This window comes from Spermophilus citellus (assembly GCF_964194105.1).
Source record: "Spermophilus citellus genome assembly, chromosome: 4".
Taxonomy (NCBI): Eukaryota; Metazoa; Chordata; class Mammalia; order Rodentia; family Sciuridae; genus Spermophilus; species Spermophilus citellus.
This window is the reverse complement of record NC_138185.1, coordinates 107715754-107735317: the sequence shown is the minus strand read 5'-3', so window position 1 is coordinate 107735317 and position 19564 is coordinate 107715754. Positions and strand designations below refer to the sequence as shown.

Sequence of the window (19564 nt, the reverse complement as noted above, 5' to 3'; positions counted from 1 at the left end):
AGAGTGGAGCGGGAAGGGCTGAACTTTGGCACCAAAAGAACAATTTCATGTGCAGACACATGGTGCAGAGTAGAAGGAAAGGATGGACTAAAGCTAACCAAACAGAGTCACCAGAGCATCACAGCACAGCCCTTGATCCAGTCACCAAAGGAACTTGCCTCTCTAATTTACATTAACCCAAATGTAAATAGCAAATTTATTCTGAAAAGTGTTAACTTCCAACAGGATGTTGGGGCAGGCTGGTAGCAGGTTACCTTCCAAAACTAGCAATGAAACTAATAAAGTTTTCCCAGTTCTGTCTCCTTGGGCTTCTCATCACTCTCCACAGCTCACTACCAAATCCCTTCTGCATATAGCTACCCACGATATTTGGCTTTTCCTAGTTTGGTGGCCTGATTCTAAAGGCCTAGGGGGCACTGACCAGGTGTGGAGGATATGGCACTCTCCTGAAGGCTCTCCCGGTTCCTGGATGTTGGATCTCCCTCCAGCTCTGGACACTACACATACACTTCAGATTCTACTATTTACAAGAGCAATGCCTCGACACAATCTCTTCTAGTCTATTCCATGTTGGAACTGAGCACAGGATGTGCATGCAGGGACCAGTGCAGTGGTTCGGATGGTTTGAAGTTTGAAGCCAGAGACATTGGCTCAGTGAAGCTGCCTGGAGTTGCACCCTTCTACCCTTACTGGCTAGGATCTGGCCTGCTTTTCATCAGCCAAGAGTTAACCTACTGTCTCCTTAACCTCTTCATACCTGCTCCATACACACTTCCTTCCTTTCTCCCACCATCTCAGATGCATAAGCCTCCCCAACTGCGAAACAAGACATCATCCTGATCCCCTCATCTCCAGTCAGTGTCCTCCCAGTCTCTGACTCAGGTCCCTCCTCTGCATCCCATAGCCCCTGAAAAACCAGCCTCTACCTCAGAGCAAAGCCTGTCCAAGGAAGGGACATGACCTTTGTCCTTGGAAAGACCCACAGAGCACTCCTAGGCACTTTCCCACCCTGCTAAGTTGTGGGGAGCCATTCTGACACGTGATTGGGTGTCTCCCGTTAAGGGCCTGAGGCACTCTGGCTGTGTCGGAGTTATCCCGACCCTTTCCTGATGAGAGAGCCCATCCGTGTGGGGGTGTGCGTAACCACTGACCCTGGAGACCCAATCACTGACCCTGACCTTGGAGTGCAGCCCCCCCTCAACCTTCATTGGATGGAATTCTCCCCTGAATCTCTTGTTCCCCAAATAAAAGGCTACTCCCAGGCGTGTTCGCTCTCTCTCTCTCCTGCTAGCCCAGAGTAATCCTCGCTGCCCTGCTGGGTGGCTGGAGGCAGGGAAACAGGGAGGCGAGCCGTCTCAGACCTAGCAATGTAAAATAAGGTACTGTCTGTGTGTTTTATTTTGATCTCTTCTAACTAACTTAATGCCAGAACCTCATTAATGAAACCACTGCGCAGGCCGCGTGGTAGACTAAGTTGTTTATCTACAAATGAGATCTGCTGTGCCAGGTGTCCCTGACTCAGTCAGGCTAGGTGGGGACCCATAGCAACCCCCTAGTGAAGCCAGATTTAAAGTTAGGTAGTCAGTGTAGCTAGGTAAATCGGGTCTAATATCGAGTAAGATCTAAAATGGAGGCCATGCTGACAATGATTCCAGAAAATGCAGGACAACTCATGGAATGTTAATGAAGTCCTGGAAAGGCCCTAGGCCAAAGTCCACCCCAAAGAAATATTAATGGAGTCCAGGAAACAGCCCCAACAGATTTGGAGATAGCCCATCCCAGAGAAGTGATAAGCCCATCCCAAAAAGTGATAATTAAGTCCTTCCGGCCCAGATTACTTGTTTGGCCCACCTGTGTCCCACCCCTCGGGCCTTCCAACCTACATTCCATCACCAAAACTATAAAAGGGGAGACAACCGCACTTCCACGGATTCCACCTCTTGGGTCCCCTTCTTCCTCTGGGAGAAGTCTTTTCTGCTGTCCTTTAATAAACTTCTAATTTCTACTCTGACCTTGCCTCGGCGTGCTTCTTTGGTGTTATTCTTCAACATTGGGGAGGCGTGCTTCTTTGGTGTTATTCTTCAACATTGGGGAAGCAAGGACTCGTCACCGGTTAACAGCGGCAACACTAGCAGCCACCAATCAGCATGAGACAGGGAAATACCTGGGATGCCAGATGACCCTCCCAGTAGTTTATTGTGTTGGGAAACCATGTAGTTCAGCATGAACACCCCTCTTGGCTTAAACCAATCAGTTCAAATGAATCCCCCTCTTGTACTAACCAATCACCCCTACCCAACTTGTTCCTGCCAGTGAATGTGCTAATCATGTTTTAGAGTTGTTGTTTGATTTTCCCGGGTGTGTGATGATTTGCTAAGAGATGTTATGATGTATGTGGGGGTCCCTGCCTTCTCCAAAGAATGTATAAAACTGCTGCAAACCCTGGGCATGGGGGCCTCTCAGCGTCACCAGTTGCTGTGTGTGTGCGCGTGGAGGACCGAGCTAGCTCGCAATAAACACCTCTTTGCTGCTTACATCGATCTTGGGTTTCTGGTGGTCTTTTGGGGGTCTCGAATTCGAGCATAACACCCCTCTCCTAGGATGGTCCAACTATGTTGTCAGAGAGACTGTCCTAACACACACTGCTGATGGTGAGATTCCTGGGTTCCAAACCCTTCACAAACTTCCTTCACTTACAAAACTGGTCCAGTCTCCTTAGTACACTCCTCATGAGTTCCCTCTTAAATCTGAAAGTGGCCCAAACTACCTCGCCAACAGGCTCTCCTGTTTCAAACCTCCATACCTTTTGCCCAGCTGTTGTTTAGTGTTCCCCACCCCTCTCCAGCCCCGCCCGCCCCGCCCAGTCCCTTCAACCTGGTTGAATTCCCGCTGCTTGCTCAAATCCCAAATGAGTAATCTCCTTTCCAGCCAGTCCCCATACTACGCGACAGTCTCCTTTTGGGGGCTGGTTCTTCTACTAGATCTGGGGTTCTTTGAAGCAAGGGCCGTGTGTGGTCCATCTCCGGATCCCAGGGCTCGAGGTACCAGCTAGGGTGGGCACAAAGCTAGGTCCAAGGTGAGATGTATGAATGACTCAAAGCCTCTCTGGCGGAATGCTCAGCCTCGCTTTCTCTATCGGAGCTCAGCCACGCCTCCCCTGCTCTCCTCCCAGCTCCGCTCCAGTCTTCAAAACTCACAGCCCGCTCTCGGCGCCTAGGCCCGCCCCAGCCCTGTCTCACTTCCTCTCCGGAGGCGGGCCCTCCGCCGGTACCTCCCTTTTGGAGACCGTTCGGGAGACCGCCTTCTGACTGACGCCACGAGTTGGGTTTCTTCTCCCGCCCTCCAAGATCCAAACGGAGGATCCAAACGGAGAATCGAAACTGCGCTGGGCTGTATGCAGCAGGAACCTGCAGCCGCCGGATCTCCTGGCCTCCAGCAGGACCCTGTCCTGCCTCATACGCCCACCATGCCTCCCCCGGAGTCCCCCTCCGAAGGCCACCAGCCCAGCCACAGCCCAGCAGAGGTATTAATGGGTTTGGGGATGAAGGGGTTTAGGCTTTGTTGGTTTGCTGTGGTGGGAGAGTTGCGAAGAGTAATGAAGATCGAGGCCAGGTATCTTAAAGAGTGACACTAAGAGCGAAGGCCAGACATCAGGGTCCTGACCCTCTTGGCTGGGGTAGCCAAAGGGCCTGATAGAGTAGGAAGGGGAACCAAGATGAGCTGGGGGGACCGCTTTGGACTGTGGTTCTCCACTGAACAGTTTGGGAAATGGGAAGGGTCAGTAGCAGCTGACTGGCCTTTCCACTTACCCTGGAGCCTTGCCTTTTCCCAGATGATGGACCTCAGGTTAGGGAGAATACAGGTAGTAGCCCTACTGCACTGACCTGGAGCTAGAGGCATGCCCCAGGCACGGCTAAACCACAACACCCAAGTTTCCAGATCAGAAGAAGAACTGTAACCCAGAAGGGAGAGGTTTCCGTGGCCAAGGCCTAGCTCCAGCTCATGTGGTTTCTTCTTAAGGAAGTCTCCCAGTCCTTCTCTCGGAACACCCTTCCTGATCACCTCTGACCCACAAGCGGGTTTGTTAAGTCCTTCTCCTGCAAGTTTTGCCTTAGCCTTCTCCTGGAGACCCTCACCTTCACCCCCAAAGGAACTACTTGGCACCTTGTTTTATGTTTTTCCGGGCCCTTTTGCTCCCCTTCATGAGAGCACAAATAACATCATATTGCTGTAACTTTTATTATTAACATTTTAAAACTAAGAATAACATTACTTAACAATACTGGTTAAAATTTATGTGCCAAGTACTGTATTGAGAGCACTTTTGTGGGACTTTTTGTGTGTGTGTGTGTGTGTGTGTGTGTGGTGAACTACACATACCATAAAAGTTACCATATTAACCATTTCTAACTGTATAATTCTGTGACATTAAGTTCATTAATAATGTTGTGTAACCATCACTACCATCTATTTCCAGAACTTTTTCATCACCCCATAAACCTGTACCATTTAAGCAATAGCTCCTTTGTTCGCTGATAACTTCTAATTTACTTTTTGGCTCTATGAACTCGACTATTCTGGATATTTTATGTAGGTGGAATCTCTCAGTATTTCTCCTTTTGTGTCTGGCTTATTTCACTTAGCATAATGCCTTCAGGGTTCAGGTATCAGAATTTCATTCCTTTTTAAGGCTGACTAATATTCCATTATTGTGTGTGTAGACCACATTTAGTTTATTCATTCATCTATTGATGAACACTTGGGTTGTTTCCTCTTGGATATTGTGACTAATGCTGCTATGTACATTAGTGTACAAATATCTGTTTGAATCTTTGTTTTTAGGTCTTTTTCAAGTATATATCTAGGAGTGGAATTGCTGGGTCATATGATAGTTCTAAGATTAACTTTTTGAGCCTCCTTACAAACTGTGTTAATGAGATTGGTGTTTAGTATATTCACCGTCTCAGCTGAGTTCATTGAAGGCAAGGATGTATCCTATGCATTTTTATATCCCTGGGCCTAATACTCTGTCTGATGGGAAAGTAGATTGTATGGTGAGATTAAGAAGGCATGAGTAAATGGGGGAATTGGGGGCCTGATAGGCCAGGATTTTGCATCATTAAATGACTGCCTGGAATGGAATGTGAGCTCTCACTCTTGACTTCCAATTGAATGGGCTGGTGGCCAATGGGTGGGGACTCCTGGGACTTCTAGCCTCACCTGCCTTTCTTTGGTTCTCCAGCAATCCATGGAAGAGGAGTTCCAGTTCCTGCACTGCCAGGGATGCCAGGCACCAGCCAAGTGCCCCAAGCTGCTGCCTTGCCTGCATACGTTGTGCTCAGGATGCCTGGAGGCTCCGGGCCTGCAGTGCCCCATCTGCCAGGCGCCCCGACCCCAGGTCGAAGATGACTCCCCGCCTTTGGATAACGTATTCTTCGAGAGTTTACAGCGGCGCCTGTCCGTGTACCGGCAGATCCTGGATGCGCAGGCGGCTTGCACCCGCTGCAGAGAACCGGCTGACTTCTGGTGCTTCGAGTGTGAGCAGCTCCTCTGCTCCAAATGCTTTGAGGCGCACCAGTGGTTCCTCAAGCATGAGGCGCGTCCTCTGGCCGAGCTCCGCAGCCAGTCAGCTCGTGAGTTCCTGGATGGCACCCGCAAGTCCAACAACATCTTCTGCTCCAACCCTAACCACCGCATCCCTGCGCTGACTAGGTGAGTGTACAGCCCTGGGTGGCTGGCCCCACGGGTAGGGGCTGGGGAGAACAAAGAAGAAAAAAGTCACACAGGCAGACAAGGAGCTTTTAGGGCTTCACAGCTTAAAATGTGGTCCGAGGACCCGCAGCCTCTGTGGCAATGACCTCAGTTTGTGCTATAAGTCCCCACGTGGATGAAAAGTGTAATTTCTAGAAGTGCCATTGCTGGGCGAAGAAGCGTGAACATTTTACGTTTTGATATATATTACCAAACTGCCCTTTAGAAAATCTTATAGTTGTCTTTTTCCTAAGTGCCAACAGGGAATCTCAGTAAGGCGGATTTCTAGGATCAGACACAGGTATTTGTTTCTATCTGAAAAGTCCAAATCCTAAGGCTAGGCGGTGGTCTCTAGGAAAGTATATATGAAAAGAAAACCAAACAAAATTCCCCAAATCCGCTTATAATTATTGTCATTAAACAGCAGATGTTCATTTCATTTTTAAATAGGTAATACATTTATATGGTTCACAAATAATTTACACAGTCTCCATTCTATTCCTATCTGCCTAATTTCCACCTCTTCTCCCTCCCTCTGGTTGTGAGTAGTCCTTGTTACTAGTTTTGAATGTTTCTTTTCAGTTTCTTTGTTTTGGTTTTTTTTTTTTTTTTTTTTTTTTTAAGAGAGAGAGAGAGAGAGAGAGAGAGAATTTCAATATTTATTTTTTAGTTTTTGGCAGACACAACATCTTTGTTTGTATGTGGTGCTGAGAATCGAACCCAGGCAACACGCATGCCAGGCGAGCGGGCTACCACTTGAGCCACATCCCCAGCCCCTCTTTTCAGTTTCTTTGTGAACATATGTATAGATAGGATAGTCTTATAAGGTCTTGTTTCCCTCTCTTTTAGCCAATAAGGTAGCATACAAAACTGAACTTTTGACCATTCAAATAGATTGATATATAAGGCTCTTCCCTAATACATACTGTATAGTTCTTGGAGATCCATGTGCAAAGGGAAGTTATTCCTTGTTCATTCTGACATATTGAAAACGACTGTACTTTCCTGATAAACTGCCTTACAAGCTGAATTTATGGCAGAGCCCTCCCTGTTCCTCTTTCCTCAACAGCTTATAGTATTAATTTGCATTTCTTTTGCTGATTGTTAAGGTCCAATGGCTGTTTTAGCTACTGGGTTTCTCTGTGGGTTTCCTCAGGTACCTCCCTTTAGTTCTTAAATAAGCAACATTGTGAGTTGTTTATTTAGATCCTTTGCCTGTCCCCCACCTTGGAGGAATTATTCCCTTTATTTGTGTAAGAAGTTATTATAATGCAAATATGTTTTCTCAGCATTGACCTTTGTCATTTCACTTAGCACGCGGCATAGTGTTTCACATAGGTCTTTAGTATTATGTAGTCAAATCTGTCCATTTCTTTCTTTATGATATAGTGGCTTTTATGCATCCCAGGAAAGAGCTGTCCCCCTCCCATGCCAATGTTAAAAATGTTCTCCTATATTCTATTTCAATAATTTCATATTTTAGGTGCTGGGGGGTGTACCTCAGTGCCCCAGCACCACACACACACACACACACACACACACACACACACACACAAATAAATAAATAATAATTTCATGGCTTTGTTTTTATAATTCAATCTTTAATTTATATGGAATTTGTTTCTGTGCATGGTATAAGAATTATTGCTTTGTTTTTCTCTCCAAATGGATTTTTTTTTTTTAATCAGGGATTGAACCCAGGCATGCCTAACCCCAACCCTTTTTATATTTTATTTTGAGACAGGGTCTTGCTAAGTTGCTTAGGGTCTGGCTGAGTTGCTGAGACCAGCTGAACTTGAGATCCTCCTGCCTCAGTCTCCTGAGCCACTGGGATTACAGGCCTGTAGTAGCCTAGCTCCAAATGGAAAAACAGTTCTCTCCACTGCATTTATCAGATACTCACTGTGCCCTGATCTGAAATGCCCTTTATTTTATTTTATTTTATTTTATTTTTATGTGGTGCTGGGGATCGAACCCAGTGCCTCACGCATGCTAGGTAAGCACTCTACCACTGAGCCACAACCCCATCCCCTAAAATGCCCTTTTAAATCTTTTTTTTTTTTTTTTTTTTTTTTTTAGTTGTAGTTGGACACAATGCCTTTGTTTTATTTATTCATTTTTATGTGGTGCTGAGGATTGAACCCAGGGCCTTGTAACAACACCTAGTCTCTACTGCTGAGCCACAACCCCAGCCCCCTTTTAAATCTTATACTAAATGCTTATGTAGTCATGAGTGTGTTTGTAAATCTCTGTCCTATGCCAATGATCTGACTGACTCTGTTCTTTTTTTTTTTTTTGCTTTTTCCTATTCTTCAAAACTTATTTTCCTTTTACAGTTTATACAGTTTCAAAACTTACATGTTCATTGGGATTTCGATTGAAATTGCATTAAATCTGGGGATAGTTGGCCTTATCCCTGATTATTTCTTTTGGATTTTATAGTTTTATTAGCATAGGTCTTGAATTTATAATTTGTAATACTCAATAATGAGATCTTTTTACATTACAATTTATAACTAATTATGATTAGTCCTCACTAATCTTAATTTATGTAAATTAATATCATATTAAGCCATCTATCAAGTTCTCTTATTATCTCTGTTAAGTTTTTCAGTTGATTTGTTTGGATTTTCTAGGTTAACAGATCTGAAAATGGTAGGGCTTTTCATTTTCTGGATACTTGTACATGTTGCCACTTTTTATAGCTTTGTTTCATTGTCCAGAACCACCAGAACAATATTGCATAATAGTGATTAGAAAAGGCAACTTGATCTTGTTCCTATCTTTAAAGAGAAAGTTTCTAATATTTTCTTGTTAAGTATGATGTTTATTGTTGACTTCCTTAGGTAATTTCTTAAAATCACATTAAGAAATTTATTTTTTGTACTTGGTTTACCAAGAATTTTGTTGTTATTATTCTTTTGTTTTTGTTACTGTTGTTTTGCAGGCTGGGGATCAAACCCAGGGCCTGACACTCCCTAGGCAAATGTTCTGTCACTGAGACAGGTTCTAAGCCCCAATATTGTTTCATTTTTACCACGGGAAGAGATGTCCTTTAGGACTCTGTAAGGGTATCCTTTCACTTTTTACTATGAAAATTAATTTAATATGTGTTTCTTTATGTTGCCCATTGTTTAATTACCAGAAGGAAAAACCCTACTTGGTCATGATGTTCTATTATTTTAATTCACAGCTAGTTTTCATTTAATAATATTTGTTTAGGCTATTTTCTATATCCATAAATATAATACATTTTTTGTGTGTGTGTGGTACTGGGAATGGAACCTAAGACCTTGCATTTGTTAGGCAAGTACTCTACCAAAGAACCACATCCCCAGATCTTCTTAAATTTTTATCTTGAGAGAGGGTCTTTTTTAGTTGCCAAGGCTGGCCTACTAACAATCCTCCTGCCTCAGCCCACCATGTAGCTGGAATTACAAGCATGCACCACTGTGCCCAGCTATAAAGTTAATCATTTTTGTATAAAATATGTGTGATTTGTCAGGTTTTCTTATACATTTTATACTAATTTTTTATTGAATTTGTAAGCTTTCATTTTTTTGAATATGATAATATGTTCTCGGTAGTTCAAGGGATATTGGTCACAGGACCGCTCCCCACTTCAAACACACTTCCTGCATGTACTCTAAATCACCTCTAGGTCACTTATAATACCTAGTACAGTGTGAGTGCTATTTAAATAGTTGTTATGCTGTATTATTTAGGGAATAATAAGAAAAAGAAGTCTGTATATGTTCAGTACAGATGCAATTTTTAAGAATACTTTTGATCTGTGGTTGGTTGAATCCACAGATGTAAAACCTGTGGACACAGAGGGCTGACTGAATGTGTGTACAAAAGTTTTTTTGTGTATGTGGTACTGGGATTGAATCCAGGAGTGCTTTACTACTGAGCTACATCCCCATCCCTATTTATTTATTTTAATTTTAAGACAGGGTCTAGCTAAACTGCTGAGCTTGAACTTGCCATCTTCCTGCCTCAGCCTCCCAAGTTGCTGGGATTGCAGGCATGTGCCACTACACTTGGCTTACAAGTAGTTTCTATATATACACCCGCATATATTTGTACATATACATGTATAGGTACACACATTAGAACCTATTTTGTCCATCACTATGAAGAATAAAATATGATTTTTGTTCCAGCCAAAATAAAACCTTTTGCATACTTTTCTTTTTCCATCTTTCCCTTCCCACTTTCATACTTGGTTGAAAAAATGTGAACTTGTAGTTCCAGATTATTGCCTTTTCTATTCTAAACATCCATTTTAACAATTACTAAGCTTCATAATCACATTACAATTGTTCATAACCTTAGACATTAATTGGTTTCATTGCTCACAAAATTTTTTTTTCTATAGGTTATCTTTCCTTCTTTCTTTTTTTGTCTTTCCCTTTCTTGAAATATTTAATGTGATTGAATTTCCTTTTGGCTGGAATACCTCAACAACAAGTAATTTAGTTATTTTATTTTTATTTTTGAGATCTTCAGTGTCTTAATTTGCATGTCCTTATTTTGCTGTCACACATAAAGGAACTTTTAGCTTGCTGTCAAATTCTGAGGCTGCAATCACAATTTTTCATAAATTTCCAGCCTCTAGTGTTTCAGATGAGTAATTCTAATTATTTTTCCTCTGTGAGTAATCTGTTTTTCATTTACTAAGGATCCTTATATAATTTTTTTCTCTTGGAAATCATTGATAAGTTGTATTGAGTATAGATCTTTCTCTTTTTCTAGGAATCCTCCATAACCATTGTTGATCTGAACACTCAAGTCTTCAGCTCAGTAAATTTGTCTTCTACTGTTTTATATATTGATTCCCTACTTGTTTTTATTTTTACTACTATTGCTATATGGATGTTGGAACGCCAAATACATCCTGTATATTATCTTCCTCTTTTTTTTCTTTTTTTCCTATAAATTCTGTCACTTTGCCTTTTTCCTCACAGATTCTTAGAGGGCTCCTTGAACTGATTTTCTAATCCATCAACTCCTATACACTTCTTTCAATGTTTTATTACCTGGATTGAGTTGTTTTGATTCCCCAGTACTCATGCTTTTTTTTTTTTTTAATTGCCAGAAGAGCTTAATGTTCTCAGTATGCTTTTCCCTAACAGCCTTTTCTTATTGTCTCAATGTAATATGTTCTTACATCTCTCTGAAAAAAAAAAAAAAAAAGTTGGCATGTTTGGAAGTTTTGTTTCCTGTCTCCTCCATTTCTCATTGTGGGTGGAGAGACTTGCTCAATCAGGTCTTCCATTTTGACTGCTGGTTTCCACATAGGTCCTGTGGTTCTGGGTCATGACCCTGTACTAAAGATTGACATCCAGATTGTTCAGTATTGGCAGCTGATGTGAGCTGGCAGCAGTTGCGTAAGGCACAGTTTACTGTCCCTGCCCCTGCAGTGAGGACAGGTCTGCCCCCAGAGCCCCAGATGGACTCAGTTTGTAAGTAATCTACCTTCACTAGCGGAGTAGGAGGTGTATTTGTCCCCAGTTTAAGGGAGGAAAAGTCTTTCCTCTACCCATTTTATGTTCTCCTGCTGGGGCCCTCTAAATTGGATCACCAAAAGACAGATAATCAAGAAAAAGCCAAGTTTATTAGCTTGTACATTGTTCTTATACATGGGAGTCTCCAGGATTAAGAGTTGGTTACAATTTCGGCTTATATAGCATCTTAACAAATGAAAAACGAAGTTGTAAAGAAGTGATAAGATGAAAGAAAAGGGCCAGGCTCGGTGGTACATGCCTCTAATTGTGGCAGCTTCAGAGGTTGAGGCAGGAGGATCACAGATTCAAAGCCAGCCTTAGCAATTTAGCAAGGTCCGAAAGCAACTCAGCAAGATCCTGTCTCTAAATAAAATGTAAAAAAGGGCTGGGGATGTGGTTCAGTGGTTAAGCACCCCTGGGTTCAATTCCTGGTACCAACAAAAAGAAACAAAAGAAAAGGTTTCCAAGGTAGCCGACTTCAGGAAGGTAAATATATGGGGAAACTAAAGGAGTGTGGGCTGTGTGTGTGGCCCGTCTTGATGCCAACTTTCTGTCTTCTTCATGACCATAAACCTTCCGTAAGAGGAGATTTACAGCAGTCCTCATGTCTCAGAAGTTTCTGCTTTGTTCAGAAAGGAAGCTCTGAGAAGGCTGCTTTCTCTGTCTGTTGATTCTCATTTGCCTGCAGTTCAAAATCATCCTGTGCTAAAGTGGTATGTTTTGACTCGCTACACCAGACAAGGCTGGTCCAGCCAGCAAGAGGGCAGGATTCTTGTCCCTTGAGCATGGAGGATGGTTATAAAAAAAACCTGACCATGTTGTTTACACTCACAGCTCACTGTTTACTATTTACCAGTAGTTATAGGGAAAACTCATGATTTCTTTGCAAATTCTCAGTTCCATGAATAACCCCAATGACCTTCTGATCTTAAGTCAGTAATAAACCATCCCATCATTTGCTACTGAGCTGACTTGGAGCTCATATTGGGGAGCAGCCCAAGAGGTGGCTTTAAACCCAGGACTGGTGGCAGGTATATGGACACCATCTGGCTACTGGCATTGATCAACATGCTTGTGGAGTCTATTCTCTTAGCACATGTTCGCGTCACACCTATCTTGTAGCATGTTCTCTGCTACGTGCTGGGATATAAATCTGAATAGCTAGAGTGGACCCCAGCCCTCTGTGAGGTTACCGTGTGGTAGAAGAACCAAATCATCAATGAATAATCAAGACCACAGAGTGGTAAGAGGAAGCCTGTGTCACTTGCTCTCTGTTGTGCCTGTGTTTTCATAGAAGGGTTATGTGGCAGTAACCCCTGTTCAGCACACACTGACATCCAGTGTGTGCTCAGGTGACTGTTAGAACATAGAGGAAAAAGGCAAGTGGGCACAATAGCCAGTGATCGCAGAAAGACACTTGCCCAGCCTGGATTGGCAGGGGTAGGCTGCTTCCAGGATGGTATCACACTAAGCAGGCTGTGTAAGGAAAGATAGGCCACAGAGAGGAGGGGCTATGTGCGCAAGGCAGAGGCACTGGTCAGAATGCATCTGAAACTGTGATAATGGGGTTTACGTGAGGATAGGGACAGAAAGGGTGAGCTGGGATCGGACGGGGCTTGGAAGGAGTTAGGACTCTAACCTGCAATTTCCAGAACATTGGATGTGCTCAGCTTACCCCTTTCTCATGCACATGTTCTTGTCTTACCAGTGGGTATCTGGTAGATTACTGCATGCTCCCACTGAGGGACTTGAGGAGGAAGTGCAAGGTTAGATCCTCTCCCTGCACTCAGCTACTTTGACTCAAGGGGGCAACTTTAGGAGCAGAGAGACCAGTATTTATTTATTTGATTGCATACATATTTCACCCCATTCCACGAAGACTTTGATGAGATTTATTACCATATGTTATGTTGAATATATTCAGAAACTGAAGCTGAAGAATCTGGACAGGAAAAAAGGAGCCTCATTAGGAGGCTGAGGCCATGCTTAAGGTAGGGGTGAGGCCTGTAATATGGCAGAGATGGAAGGGTGGAGGGAAGGTCAGGGTCTCACATTGCCAGGGCCTGCAGGACCCTGAAGAGCCCTGGGAAGCACTGGCTTGGAGTGAGGGGGCTTTCACCCAACAGTGGTCTGTGCCTAGGACTGCAGGTAGGGCTGATGTCCCTCTATGTCTGATTGTCAGATCCTAAGACTTGGTCAGTTTGGGGGTGGGGGAATTAATCCAGGGGCATCCAAGCCAAGGGCTTGAATTGTATTTCAGTAGAGAAAACAAAAGATCTATTAATTGAGTTTAAAAACTGTACCAGATCATAAGAAGGAGAAAGTTCCCAAGACCAGGATTTATGGTGATTGGCAAGAGGTGACTAAGATAGCCCCAGGGAGGGTTCAGGGCAGAGGTTAATGATGTGCAGTGGCAAAATTGGTGACAAGGCAGGAAAAGCCTCGGCTGCTGGCTGAAGAGGAGTTGGAAGAGACATATGCTGGCAGCTAGGCCTGTTGATGTGTGCCTGTAATTCCAGTGTCTTAGGAGACTGACGCAGGAGGATTTCAAGTTCAAGTTGAACTGTCCCAAAATGAAAAGGGCAAATGCGAGGGGAAAAAAAAAGAGAGAGAGACAGAGAAAGATGAAAAGGGCTGGAGATGTAGCTTAGTAGCCCCCGAGTTCAATCCCCAGGATGTCAGAGAAAAAAAGAAAAGAGAAATGTAATGGGGTAAGACTGATGGAGGCCAGCCCACTATTGAAGGTGCAGGCTTTAAGGAGGCCCTCGCCTGCCTTGCCCTCATGAACCTAAATGAGCATCGCCAAAGTTTGCACCCTGGGCATCTTGCCATCCGTCATTTCTCAGTCCCAGCCCTGCCTGATGCCCCACTTGCAATTCTCAGTAAATTTCATCTTATTGGGGATGGTGATATTAGGATTGCTTCTTGGCCTATGAGAAGTACCACATGGAAGAAGAAGGGCTTCTGGCAGAAGTTGGGCAACAAGACAGAAGAACAATAAATGACTCTTTTCCAAGGTTTTCTGTGAAATTACTTGGGGGATTTGGTTTCAGAGCCAGAGCAACTGTTTTCCTTTTCCTGGAGGAACCAAAAGTTCCATTTGGTAGAATAATATGTGGATAAAAGGGACTCTCCACCACCACCACCAATCCCTTTGGATATTTTGGAGAAAGAAAGCAATGAATTAAACACAAGCCAAGGTCAGGGTTAGGACTAGTGTACCTGTCTCACTTCTCATGGAGGCTGATCTCTCCTTTTCCAAGAGTGTTGAACACAAGATTGAAATTAGCAGTTGAGGGCTGGGGTTGTAACTCAGTGGCAGAGGGCTTGTCTAGCATGCGTGAGGCACTGGGTTCAATCCTCAGCACCACATAAAAATAAATAAAGATATTTTTTTAAAAAGAAAAGAAATTAGCAGTTGATTTTTTTTTTTTTTTTCGGGGAGTGGGGGTAGGTACCAAGCATTGAACTCAGGGGCACTCAACCACTGAGCCACATCCCTAGCCCTATTTTGTATTTTATTTAGAGACAGGGTCTCACTGAGTTGCTTAGTACCTCGCTGTGTTGCTGAGGCTGGCTTTGAATTTGTGATCCCCATGCCTCAGCCTCCCGAGCCACTGGGATTACAGGCATGTGCCACAGTGCCTGGCTACCAGTTGATTCTTAACTGATAAAATTAGGCTAACTGGAATCACATGCATCCATCTGCCTAGCCAGCCATTAAGCATTTATGAGGCATCTATCCATGCCTGGCATTGGGATGCTGTTGCCGGGCATGTGAGAATTGTCTTTGGAGTCTGAGTCTACAGAGAGCTTCATGTGGTACATGCACAGTGCTGTGCTCCATGGCAAGGACCCACTAGTCCAGATAAGGCTGTGGCAATTTTAAGAAGGAAGAATTTGCATTTAATTAGGTGGAGGATTAAGGAAGCCTTGGTAAAAGAGTCAGCATTGAGCTATACCTTGAAGAGGTTTGTAGGTTCTGTGAGCTTTGATGATAATAACTGGTATAAATTAGTGAGAAATGTTTAAGTTAGTGGCTTAAGCAAAAACATGAATAGGTGGATGACATGCAAGTGAATAAGGATGAGCTGGTCTCTGACCTGACCCAGTTGGATATTCTGATCATGTCTCAGGATGGATTTCTCTGAATTTCTTATGACTTGCCTTTCTGTTATACACCCTCAATCTCAAAATCCAGGGGAAGACAGTGAGAATCTCTCCCTGAATTCCAAGTTTCAGCGTCTCTGTGATTGGGTCAGGTTCTCTCCTTAAAAGAGTGCTCAGGCTGCTGGGGGACACTCAGGTTGGCTTATGCCCAAGTTGTATGCTCCCCCAAAGTTCTTGGACCAAGAATAAGGAGTGTGTAGCTCTCTGAAGGGAAGTCCAGTTCCATAATGATGCTAGAATATAGAATGTGCCTTTAATATGTCTTAGAAAAATGTCTACTGCAAAGGAAAGCCAAGAAGAAAAAGTACTCTAGGTATGTAGATTACAATGGAACTACATACAAGGGACAGATTTGAAGCCAGCTTTAAGTTGAGCTCCTTGACTCCTGGGGCCTGGGCAGCCCCTTTCCAATGAAGCCAGGGAATAGGCTGTGCTGGTTGGATTCCACCTTCCTTATTCAATCAATAGAGCAAGATCCTGCACTTTGAGATGTTTGCCATGTGCTGTCTTAATTCCAGCACCCTCCTATAAGATTGTAGAGAAAGAGAATTATTTCCATTGTCCAAAGGAGCTACCCAACAGGAGAGCTTGCTGAGAACAGGCTGAAGGATCCTGACTGCAGACTGTTTTGCTCAAGCTGGCCTCTGCTCTCAGGCTCCAGCAACAAGCAATAAGGACTGAATTGCAGAAAGAGTTTTGCTCCTCTGCTGAGAGCCATAGCCAAGTAGGAATGACACATGGCAACTTCCTTGTCAGCCTACCCAATGTTGCTTAGAAGGAGGACTCTCCATTGTGGAAATGGGCTTGCCTTGGACCCAGGTCATTTGCAGTGACATTACATGAATGTTTGAGAGTTTTGATTTGAAAGGTGACCTTGCTCAGGGATTAGGGCGGATCCGGGTTTAGGGCGGTTCCAGGTTTAGGGTGGATCCTGCTGGGAATAGGGTATATCCTGCTGCCTCAGGTGCCCACTCCTTGAGTTCCCGTTGAGTTCTCCTGGGATTCAGAGGGGGATTTTTCCCAGAACGTGCGTGTTCAGTGCCAGTGTATTTTCCCCAGAATGTGCATGTAGAGTGCCGGTGAGAGTTTGGGAATAAAGAGTTGCTGTTGGAATCTACAAGTTTTTGTGGTGGCTCGGTTATTTTGTGCCCAGCCAGACTGCGGCACTCCTCATTCATTTAGAGCTCAAGACTGCATTTTCCCGTAGGCTTATATTATTAAGAGCGAGGTTGCTACTTAAGCAATGTGAAACTTAATTTTTTTTAAATTTAACAGAAGAAAAAAAACTAATGTAAAATTAGATTTACTCCTGTAATCCTAGTGTCTCTGGAGGCTGAGGCAGGAAGATCACAAGTTCAAAGACAGCCTCAGCAACTTAGTGAGGTCCTAGGTAACTTAGTGAAACCCTATCTCAAAATAAAAATAAAAAGGGTTGGAGATGTTGTTCAATGGTTATGTGCCCCTGGGTTCAATCCCCAGTAACCCCCCCCCCAAAAAAAATAGACTTACCAAGCTTCAAAGATATATTTTCTTAAATATCTTTCTAGGGGTGGGGGGTGTAGCCCCTTGGTAGAGTGCCTAGCATGTATGAGTCCCTGGGCTTCAATCCCTAGCACCTCAAAACAAATCTTCCTAAAAGATCCCTCTAAGATTTTAAAAAAATACTAAGACATTAAGTAGTTGGAGCCTTCATAGTTCATTTTTAATGAAAAGCTTCCATATTAGACGACAGTAGTAGTAGACATTTGGCACTGGTTCTTTCACCTTAACCTTGTTTTTCCCAAATTGTGTGTGTGTGTGTGTGTGTGTGTGTGTGTTTTTTGGTTTTTTTTTTTTTTTTTGGTATTGGAAATCAAATCCAGGGCCTCACTCATTCTAGGCAGGTACTCAATAAATGGGCTACATCCCTAGCCCCTGAATTCTGTATTCCAGTTCTTCTTTGGATGAATGCTGTCAACTAGAAGCAATTTTCTTCAGGAAGGTCTTCTGTGTTCTGAGTTCCTTGAGTCTCTTGGTGTTGAGAATGTCTCTGTGCACTCTATGCTTGAATGGCATCTTGTCTGGGTATGATAGTCCTGGGTCACAATCTTTTCTTCAGAACTTTGTTGACACTGCTGTCTGCCATCTAATGTTCATGAACTGAGGGTTGAGGCCAAACTGATTTGCTTTTTCTGTATTGATGCCTAAAGATATTTTTCGTTCTTGAAACTTATTAATTAACCAAGTTGTCTTGGTATTGAGCATTTTATATTAAATTATTCAGGAACGCCATGCTCCTTCAGTTTAAAAATTCTGGTTCCTTTTCTTTCTTCTCATTGCTTTCTTTTTTTTGGATTATTTCCTCTAGACTTACAGTTGATTTTGTTTATTAATTTTAAGTATTTTCAGATTAGTAATCTAAAAATATTACTACAATTTCAGGGAACTTCTTTAATTTATGACTATTGAATGAGTAATCAATATCAGAACCACCAAATATGTTCAAAGCTATATAAAAATAATTTTCACAGGCTGGGGATGTGGCTCAGGGGTAAAGCAGTTGCCTGGCATGTGTGAGGCTCTGGGTTCGATTCTCAGCACTGCATATAAATAAACAAATAATTAAATAAAGGTCCATCAACAACTAAAAAAATATTTTAAAAAATAAAAATAATTTTCTACACATTATTCTAAAAATACTTGAGAATATCAGAATTATTTATGTCACATACAGAGTTACTGCCTATTTTCTACATCATTGGATTCAATTAACATTTAATGATTAACTTAGCCATTGAATTTTGTAACAGATTCCTGCTGTGGCAGATTTTACAGTAGGTTCAATCCCCTGTATCAAAAAAAAAAAAAAAAAAAAAAGTAGACTTACCAAGCTCAAAGATATGTTTCTTTCAAAGCTTTTAGGGTTAGTGAGGTACACTAACCAGATGGAACTTTTTGTTTTAACCATATGTTACTTGTCTAATATGATGTTGTGTTATTGTTACCTTAAATATCAAACATCTTTTTTCTTATGCTTACTTTTAATTGACTGATTATTTTAGCTATTCCCATCTCTTTTGACATTTCACTTACTGAAAGCAAATCAGATTTAAGTAAAAACATCTCAGTAATCACTGTATTTTCTAGGTGATAAACCTTAGTGAGAAATGTCTTATTTCTGGTAACATTTACTGGCAGATAAATCCATGTTATGTTAATGTGCACCAGCATTCAAAACTATATAATTGTAGTATACTGTCATGTATACTACAAAAAGTAGTGACCTGACTTTCTCCCAAAATTTGGATCAGATATGACACTATTTTGATTGTACTTATAAAGGTTACCATTGTTATCACCTCTGCTTCTGATGCTAATAATCATGCTTTAAAAATTCCATGTTGAAAACACTAAGAAAAGTTGATTGGGGTTGGAGAGACCAAGGTGGGAAGGCCAAGTACAAGGTGGTGCCCTGGGAGATGAACAATAATCAAAGCAAGAACAAAGACAGCAACAGTGGGAGCTGATGTGACAGGCTGAGGGGCCAGAATTCTGCCTTTATCATTTTTGCACCCCAAGCTCATGCCTTCACAAAGTTGATACTCATCATTAAAAAAAAAAAAAAAAATTTGCTGGGCTGGGGGATTGAACCCAGGGCCTTATGCATGCAAGACATGTGCTCTATAACTGCTATATTCCCAGTCCCATATTTTTAAAAAAGTTTTCTCTCAGGAAAACTTAATGATGAATTATTGTTGAAGTGATGCAGCATCCAATGGGATGACCCCATGGTCCCTGGCTTGAGTGGTTGCCAAATGGTAGTGCCATTCACTGGCCTAATAATGCTAAGGGGAGCAGGAATGCACACAGCAACATACCTGCTACTTACTGAATAAGTGATATGGTCCAACAGATACTGTCTTCCACTGTCTGCCTGCCATATGTCTTGGGAGGAGGCACCTGTGTGGAGAAGAGTAGGGAAGGAAAACATAAACTTTCTCTTCCTCATTCTTGTGTGCAGGGCCAGCATAAGATGTAATATGAGATAGAAAGTGCTTCCCTCTCTCACTTATTTCCTTGTTGCTTCTCTAACTTCTGGTGTTTTCTTCTTTGAGTTCTCAGGCTCACTACTCTAACTTCTCAAAACCAATGAG

General features: G+C 42.7%; 1 protein-coding gene across 11 annotated transcripts in view; it reads left to right on the top strand.

The window, feature by feature from the left end:
- The first annotated feature begins 3301 nt into the window (after positions 1 to 3301).
- Positions 3302 to 19564, top strand: part of PML (PML nuclear body scaffold) — a 40558-nt gene continuing 24295 nt past the window's right edge. For 10 of the 11 annotated variants that reach the window (XM_081290138.1, XM_081290136.1, XM_081290142.1 and 7 more), the window contains exons 1-2: positions 3302 to 3523; positions 5243 to 5712. In XM_081290138.1, the coding sequence (XP_081146264.1) occupies positions 3395 to 3523; positions 5243 to 5712 (599 nt within the window). In that variant the 5' untranslated portion in view covers positions 3302 to 3394. The remainder of the gene's footprint in view (positions 3524 to 5242; positions 5713 to 19564) is intronic. The other variant, XM_081290137.1, reaches the window with a different exon arrangement.